This window comes from Tribolium castaneum, chromosome 10, assembly GCF_031307605.1.
Source record: "Tribolium castaneum strain GA2 chromosome 10, icTriCast1.1, whole genome shotgun sequence".
NCBI classification, from domain to species: Eukaryota; Metazoa; Arthropoda; class Insecta; order Coleoptera; family Tenebrionidae; genus Tribolium; species Tribolium castaneum.
The window spans coordinates 6,929,813-6,937,807 of NC_087403.1; the positions used below are offsets into that span (position 1 = coordinate 6,929,813).

General features: G+C 34.4%; 2 protein-coding genes across 6 annotated transcripts; one reads left to right on the forward strand and one right to left on the reverse strand.

Annotated features, from left to right (window-relative positions):
• Positions 1 to 283: 283 nt before the first annotated feature.
• On the reverse strand, positions 284 to 4,068 carry NKAIN (Na,K-ATPase Interacting). 4 transcript variants are annotated; one of them, XM_015980082.2, is made up of 7 exons: positions 3,438 to 4,064; positions 3,246 to 3,383; positions 3,110 to 3,193; positions 2,464 to 2,631; positions 2,350 to 2,410; positions 2,020 to 2,068; positions 1,275 to 1,416 (listed from the first exon to the last, which is right to left on the reverse strand). In XM_015980082.2, exons 1-7 carry the CDS (start codon positions 3,489 to 3,491, stop codon positions 1,407 to 1,409), a joined length of 564 nt encoding a protein of 187 aa, XP_015835568.1. In that variant the 5' UTR covers positions 3,492 to 4,064; the 3' UTR covers positions 1,275 to 1,406. The 4 variants fall into 4 exon arrangements, with proteins under 4 accessions (XP_008200663.1, XP_015835568.1, XP_008200665.1 ...); XM_008202443.3 differs by lacking the exon at positions 2,020 to 2,068 and adding an exon at positions 2,173 to 2,209 and having other exon boundaries at positions 1,277 to 1,416; XM_008202444.3 differs by lacking the exon at positions 1,275 to 1,416 and adding an exon at positions 2,173 to 2,209 and having other exon boundaries at positions 1,866 to 2,068; positions 3,438 to 4,063.
• Positions 4,069 to 5,290: 1,222 nt separating this feature from the next.
• Positions 5,291 to 7,122, forward strand: LOC655654 (proton-coupled zinc antiporter SLC30A2). Of its 2 annotated transcripts, none has more exons than XM_064359533.1 (7): positions 5,291 to 5,515; positions 5,575 to 5,753; positions 5,900 to 6,010; positions 6,059 to 6,359; positions 6,405 to 6,561; positions 6,610 to 6,850; positions 6,900 to 7,122. In XM_064359533.1, the coding sequence occupies exons 1-7, from the start codon at positions 5,481 to 5,483 to the stop codon at positions 7,040 to 7,042; spliced, it is 1,167 nt and encodes a 388-aa protein (XP_064215603.1). In that variant the 5' UTR covers positions 5,291 to 5,480; the 3' UTR covers positions 7,043 to 7,122. The 2 variants fall into 2 exon arrangements, with proteins under 2 accessions (XP_064215603.1, XP_015839451.2); XM_015983965.2 differs by having other exon boundaries at positions 5,293 to 5,515; positions 5,563 to 5,753.
• Positions 7,123 to 7,995: the final 873 nt, after the last annotated feature.

The window sequence follows — 7,995 nt, forward strand, 5'->3', positions numbered from 1 at the left end:
GCAGGTATTAAAAGTTTGCCGCTTCTTTCCAGAAAAAACAATGTTAGAATATGAAAAATTTTGTTTTACTGGTTGCCTAGGTATATAAAAGTGGTCCTTTCGGAAATTTCATAGAAATAAAATAATTAAATTTGGCAAATTCACCTGATTTTATAAACAGTCCGTATGATACAAGTTTTTTACTGTGCTAAAATTAACTAAATACTGATCATGATCGGATTGATTACTGGCTTTATTACCACCCAATTTAAACCAGGAAGTGGTCGTGAATAAAACAAATACGCATTAAGTATTTTTTATTATTAAAAAAAATCCTACGAATTGTATAATGATAAAAATATGTTTATGCACATAATACTTTGGTAAAAAACATCGCTAATTATACGCCTACTATAAGCAGTATATGTACAATACATATGAACACAAAAATATTACACGAAATTATTGCCTTTACGACGTGTGTACAATTGCAAAATTTAAGTACATTCCGAAAGCTGAATTGAAACAAAAACATTGTATCTGAAATGAATCAATAAATAATTCTAACGTTGATCACCATAAAATTAAAAAATATTTACATTGACATCCCTGTGGCAGTCTTTTAAAACAGCGGGCAAGATCTGTACTTTTGTATATTAACCTTAACTAATTATCACAAGGGGTCTCAAAAATAAATACTAAACTACTAAATCGTGGTCTCTGAATCAATAGAAGCTTGCCGTTGTGAAGTGTATGCAGGAGGGCCATTATTGAGAAAGGCCATCGATCTCATACTATTCCTGCCCGGATTGTTGCGCTTTTGTGGCACTTGAGGCGTAGCGTGACTGTGGTAGTGTTTAGGCGCGTTGTAGTTAATAGTCCTCGTTCCGTGAAAGTTCGAGTAACTTGACCTGACCGAAGCCGGTCTATTGTTATACAAGTCGTCAAAATCTTCGGTATCGTTGAGTGATTGCGTGGAAGATTGTTGGTATGTGGGGTTTGAATGGCCATTATGTTGCCAATTCTGGTGAATCGCCAGGTTGTTGTTAGACACACTGTTGTAGTAGTTGGGGAGTGGGGAATCAATGGGGGGAGAGGGACTAGCTGGGCTATCGTAAGCATGCGTTTTTTGCTGCTGCTCCAACAAACGCGTAACTGGGTTTTGCGTCATCCTACGGGAGCTTCTTGTGGACGAGCGTGCGGTCGAATGTCTTCTGCTACTGCTGCTGATGGTGCTGTGTCTGCCGGAGGAACCCCTTGTCATGACACTACGGCGCTTTACTCTTCGAGGTGTCATCGGCTTTGGGGAAACTGGTTGCGGCAAATGCTCGTTATCGAACTCGTTATCACTGTCATGACGGTTCTCCAGCTGAGAGCTAAATTCGATTGAGTAGAGAGACATTCGTTTTGTGTTTTTTCGTGACGATTTACGTGATGCTGCCAAAAAAGCCGATTCTTAGTTTCGAGAAATGCCGAGGCACAATAATACAATTCAACGTCAAAACAAAAATTATAATTTATTTGTTAATCAACAAACATGCACTAGCTACCACAAGCTAAACAGTCATGTTAATGCCAACTTTTCGTTAGTCATAATCCAATCCAAATATATTAACGCCAGTTATTACCATTTAAACAAAACAAAAACAATAATGACTAGAAACAAAACGTTCCAGCAGAGACAACGCTACCATCTTATGTAAAAATAAATTGTGCTCTTCCAGAAAATCAATAGCAGTTGTGTTTGCTGGGTTGTTATTAAATGCAAAGTCTTAAAAGTTGAGATCTGAATCGAAATAAGGTCTGGCGGCGATTGACTTGGGCCTAGGTGAGCGTTTGCGTTTTGGTGCATTTAAGGCGTTAAAGGAAGTACTGCGTTGTATGTATCTTATAGTGTCAGCACGTAAAGGATTTTTGTTTTTGCCCGCATGCTTACGGCACTGCGGGCAAGTCTGTGAAACAGAAGCGTTCGACTTTACATTTAATTTAGTGTTAGGTTTGGAAAAATGCTGATTAAGGCCATCACTGGTGCTCACGTACATCGGATGTAAAGAAAAATATTCAGGACCTTTACCATCTTCATAATTAACTGAAAATAGAGTATCAAATAGCAACTACTACACTACAGGAAAGAATAATTTAAATTACAAAACACTAAGAAGAGTTTACCATTGCATCCCATTTACCACTTACCACACAGTTTGAGGATCAAATCCACCAATGAAATCAACTGCAAGCAGATTAATCATAAAATTATTGGCTGATTATAATGACATAACCAGCCAATTAAAAGTGAAGCTTTATTATACACAATGTGAGTTAGTAAAATACCTACAATCTACAAATAATACACGCACAAGGGCAACTTACAAGTATCATCTTCCTCTAAAAATATGCGACTTAAACAAATTCCAATCACAATTCCGATTAACTGAAAAATACAATAGATCAGTGTTTGTAACAAACAGTAAAGAACAAACATACAGAAGCCACACATTGTAACCCTGCCTGGAATATTTCAACGTGTACGTAATTTACAAGACAATTCTCACTAGCAGTCTGATAGGATTCACTCAAAATGCGCTTACATCCTGGTCCCTCGTTACTCCACCAGCTCTCACTCTTTGGGTCCAATTTGAGCACTTTATTAGTCTACAAAATTAGAAAACTGTATCGGGTGGCTAGAAAAAAGTGAACCCTGTTTAAGGCCTCACTCCTTATTTATTGCTGCCAAAGATATTAGGATTTAAACAGAACTCGTTTTTGCATTTTTTTAATAAAAGTTAAAAAACATTTTATATATTTTTTTATTTTTTTGCTTTTAAGTTTTTACTTATTCTCTTTAGGGAGTAAGTAACTACATAAAATTGCATTGTCACCTAGATTACGTAAGTATGCAAAATTTCAATTCATTCGAACAACGGGAAATTTGGCTCGAAAATATGAAACAAAAGTAAAAAGAAAATGAACACTTCTTACAACAGAGACTATAGACTAAAAGCACTATTAAATATTTTAGATTACGAAAAATGTAATTACACAATCTGACCAAAATTTTGCAAATAAAAAATCGTGATTGTTTAACTTTCCTGCAGTCATTTTTTAAAGTTATGGCGCATGACTGTTATACCTTATGGTCCAAGTTGGCTACATCTAAATATAAACAAATGATGAAAACGTTCCAACCCAACCAGAAAAGGTGCCACAAAATGTACTAAAATAAACAAAGTCGTACAATTGTTGAAGGAAAACCAGCAAATACTCACCGATATGATATATTTAGGCCGATATTGATATGCACCAAAAAATCCCAGTATTATGAAAATAATTTCAAAGAAGTTCACAAGAATTGGTATCCACAAAAATCCCAGAAAATCAAACACCTGCCTCTCGATAACTGATAACTAAATGGAAGTTTGCCAATTACAATATCAAAAGAACAATGAAACGAGCCTTACCATTTGTAAGAGACAAACTGATAAAAAAAAGTATCTTCTTGAGCAAAATCCCATGACATTTAGCCTTTTCCTGGTTGATCTTTCGTTAAACCTTTTTACAACAGCCTAGACAACGCAAAAACCACCCACTTAACCATCATCATTATTTAAATAAAAAAATTCGTAAACAATTACACACAACAGAAAAAACTTGAGTCTAAGCTACACTACTTTACACTTTTATTTGACATTTCACTCAAGTCACTAAAACGGCTGCCCGTGAGAGAGAAATATCCCCAAATATTCAAAAAATGTTGTAAGTTTGAAGCGGGACGTCACAGACACTCATACTGTAAATCTCCGCAGCGTTTTTTAAGTTCTTTTGGCGTAATTTAATAACATTAGTTCGAGTGTTTTGCCGGAATTTCACTTTCCTCAAGTATACTCCCGTGCTACTCGTGAAGACCACTGGTGTATTGATGTAAAGACGGTGACGGTTCAAAGAACCGGCGCGAAGCTTTAAATATTTCACCAAAACGTAGGCCGTCAGAGCCAAAAACAAGAGAAAAGAAAAAATTGCCACATAATTTAGTACAGAAAGCACCATGAAGCTTTGCTTCATGCATAGCTCGCATTTTTGACACAATCACCTGTAGACTGGATGTGAAGGTTTGTTTACCTCATCGTCATGGAAACAACAAATTATTTAATCAATTATTGAACATTTCTCACTTGAATTATTGAAACGTACTGTTGAAGTAATTTATTTAAACAAAGATATGCAATAAACACAAGAAATAATCACGACTGTTTTTTTTTTAATTGTGTTCCTCTACCGTTCCTTTTACGTAATTATACTAGTTTTTTACAATATTATAAACGGTGATTTTTCTAATTTTCGTCGAGATTTTTGTTGATTTTTGGTACTCGGAACATTTAGGTTGAAATAACTCCGGAACTGTTAGAGAAAACCCTATAAGTTTATCTATCTTTATTCTGCAGTTCATAGTTTAAAAAAAAGCTTCATAACTAAAAAACTATTCAAAATTTGGCGATCTTTTTAATGCCAATCGATTCCCCGGGTCATTTTACATAGGTTTAGGCTAAAATAGTTCCACTTTGTCCAATAATTTTGCCATAATTAAGAAAAACATTGAATTCTTTATTTTCAATAAGTTGGATAACTTGGACTTTTTCAGTGATTATTTTTGGTATTTTATTATTATTATTAAAAAAAAGACTTTATCTGGTCAAATTTTTATAGAAAAAAACGGGTTTTTTGTTTTGTAAACGTGCAGAGTTTATTCTTTCACGACAAAATGCCCCAGTATATCAGAAACTTGAATCACTTGTTTTTTTGGTTTACTAATTTATTGACAAAACACGTCCACTCATATAAAAATGTCATACCATAAATATGTACAAAGCGAAAGTAAAACTTGAGTTGAAAAAAGATGAATTCCCGCCTCTACGTATAGCATTACAGTTTTCTTTATAATATAAGTTATTTTAGTCTTAGATGCTTCTAAGAGATGTCACTAAATTTATACTACTATATGTAATTTTCAAATATTCATTTAAGGGTCGTAAGACCCTTAATATCTAGTAATTAATAATTCTCAGTTTGATAGTGATTGGAAATAGATATATCTAAATGATTTTCAATCCGTCTCTTGATTTATATCATATATAATTATTTCTGGTTTCTGGAGAAAAAAAACAGTTAATGCAACAACGATTACCAATTAGAAATCACTGTCTAGGTGGATTAATGGGTATATTTTATAGGTGATTTATTAAAAATTAGTCGAGTGATTGAATCTGATAAGCGCAGATTAGAAACACTCTTTAGAAATCAACGTCTTGTTTGTATTTATTCAACTAGGTACCTACTTGAAATAGATAAGAAACTGTCGGGCCGGGTGCACAAACACTCCTTAGTTCACAAAGATAACAATAACTTATTGCCCAGAAACTGAACATGAACATATTCTGACATTCTGAGATTAATCCGTGCCCACGTAAATGAAAAACAAACTGGCAAGTGGTTGAATAGCCATAAAAATGCAGGATGAAAACGAAAATAAGTCTCTTCTATTGTAAGTATCTCAAAACTCTGGTATCTCGCGATAGTATTTATTTCTAGTTTAAATAATAGTAACAAATACGGAGCAATGCACAGTGACAGTAGCGGCACTCCTAAAAAAGTGATATTTTGTGTTCATGGAAAACCAAGTGCTGGTTGCTGCAAAGTTTTACAAAGTGAAGTCATCGACATCAAAGAGGGAGATTCGGTTGATACACCGACCAAAGAAAATCAGGATGCCACCGAAATGAGTAAGTTGTCGGCCGCTTATCACACGATAAGCACCAAATGATTTCACAGCAAACAGGCTGAACAAAAAGTAGCAGACTAGCCTACGTTCTTCAAAAATTATTTTCCCAATTAATTAAAAAATACTGTATTTGCCGTCTTTTTTCAGTTAATAAACATTGCCATCGAGGGAAATCTCCGGAAATTGATCGCAAAGCTAGGCGAAAATTAATTGTAGCTAGTGTATTATGTGTACTTTTCATGATCGGAGAAGTTATAGGTGGGTAAATTATTCATTGTTATTTTGGCTTTAATTTTCCGAGTTTAGGTGGCTACCTGTCAAATAGCTTGGCAATAGCCTCTGATGCCGCTCACCTTCTTACCGACTTTGCGAGTTTTATGATATCTCTGTTTGCCTTATGGATGGCAACTAGGCCCTCCACCAAGACAATGCACTTTGGGTGGTACCGCGCTGAAGTGATAGGTGCTCTGACTTCCGTCCTACTAATTTGGGTAGTTACTGGAATACTGGTCTACATTGCCGTACAAAGAGTCATCCATAAGTCCTTTGATATCGATAGTAAAGTAATGCTAATCACCTCCGGTATCGGCGTTATTGTGAACTTAATGTGAGTAAATTGCTCTAACTAGCTAAGCTCCATGGTAATTTTCAGAATGGGTTTAACACTCCACCAACATGGGCATTCCCATGGAGGTGGTAGCACACATTCCCACGATAACATCAACGTCAGAGCGGCTTTTATTCACGTTATCGGCGACTTTTTGCAAAGTTTTGGTGTTTTCGTGGCCGCTGCTGTGATTTATTTCAACGTAATTGGGAAAAAACGCTAAATTATTTTTACGAAATTGTAATTTCAGGAACAATGGGTCATAATTGACCCCATCTGTACCTTCATTTTTTCAGTATTAGTGATGTTTACCACGTTCAATATTATCAAAGATACGTTAACAGTGCTGATGGAAGGAGCTCCCAAAGGAATTGATTTCAATCAAGTCATGAAAACGCTTCTAAATATAGAAGGAGTTAAAAGAGTTCATAACTTGAGAATATGGGGCCTAAGTTTGGATAAAATTGCAATGTCTGCTCATGTTGCTATTAGTAATATTTTACCGCAAATTGAATTTCACTATTAAAATTAACGCTCCAGGTCCTGATGTGAATCCACAAAATGTTTTAATGGTCGCTACTAAAAATATTCATGATAAATACAACTTCTTTGAGATGACACTGCAGATCGAGGAGTTCCAAGAGGCCATGGAAGACTGTAAAATGTGCCGAAATCCGGTATAAACATCATCCTTCACTAAATATTTATTAACAGTCATTATACTTATTCTATTACAAAAACCTAAACGAATTTACACATCCTACTGACGTGTTTTATTATCGCATGTATCCTTTCATTCCTCCACGTACTTAATCCTTAGATAAAAAATTCATAAGCGATTAGTTTCTAATTCTTTCTGATGACATTTTGTTCCAATTTAATTATTTGCAATAAAAAATAAAACCAGATGAATTGATATGATATAAAAATGTAATATGACATTCTTTTGGCTTGTGTAAATAAAGATGTTGAATTATTTATAATTGTAACGAGTTGCTCTTAAACTTTGTAAAGCTTTAAATTTAAACAGCATTATCGATAGTGTTACTATATATAAAAATGTCTTTTTTATAGCTTGTGAAAACAACTCAACATTTGAAAAAGTATAACGTCTAATAAAATCCTTTTTTATTTTTTGTTGTTTGGTAATAAATTTGTTTTTGGTTGTAACAAGTGCAATAAATCAGAGCAACATTTTACATTTATACGTACTTTACGTATAAAATATTCAACGCAAAAGGTCACTTGTATAGTTGTATGTTCCGTGCGAATTAAAATGTTTATTTGGACCTGACGCTTTTAATTTTCAAGGGTATAAATTGGGACGAAAACGTGCACTTTTTTAATTTTCAGTATTAAAAAGTAAAAAGGTAGGTTTTTAGTGTGTGGAATTTTGCGTACCTTTCTGTAAATCTTACGTAAGATAAAGTAAAATTGCATGGAAACACATTTTTATGTAAAAGAAGGTAAGTGTTTTACACGCGTTTGGTCTGCAAAAATTTGTATAATATTCACCTTGGCCAAGGTTGTTTTATAGGATAGGTACATTTAGTGTCCTCTGTCTGCAGAGTTCTAAGAAAAGAGATTTAAAGAAATCACCGGTTATCATCGAAATCCGATCAATGTTAATTATTGG

Bases quoted from the DNA above. Each gene is read 5' to 3' on its own strand.
- NKAIN (XM_008202441.3), bottom strand. From the start codon at position 3,491: ATGGGATTTTGCTCAAGAAGATACTTTTTTTTATCAGTTTGTCTCTTA. The intron at 3,384-3,437 runs GTAAGGCTCGTT...ACTTCCATTTAG, and splicing joins CAGTTTGTCTCTTACAAATG to TTATCAGTTATCGAGAGGCA. The intron at 2,411-2,463 runs GTATGTTTGTTC...TGTATTTTTCAG, and splicing joins GGTTACAATGTGTGGCTTCT to TTAATCGGAATTGTGATTGG.
- LOC655654 (XM_015983965.2), top strand. From the start codon at position 5,481: ATGCAGGATGAAAACGAAAATAAGTCTCTTCTATT. The intron at 6,011-6,058 runs GTGGGTAAATTA...TTCCGAGTTTAG, and splicing joins CATGATCGGAGAAGTTATAG to GTGGCTACCTGTCAAATAGC. The intron at 6,360-6,404 runs GTGAGTAAATTG...GGTAATTTTCAG, and splicing joins GGCGTTATTGTGAACTTAAT to AATGGGTTTAACACTCCACC.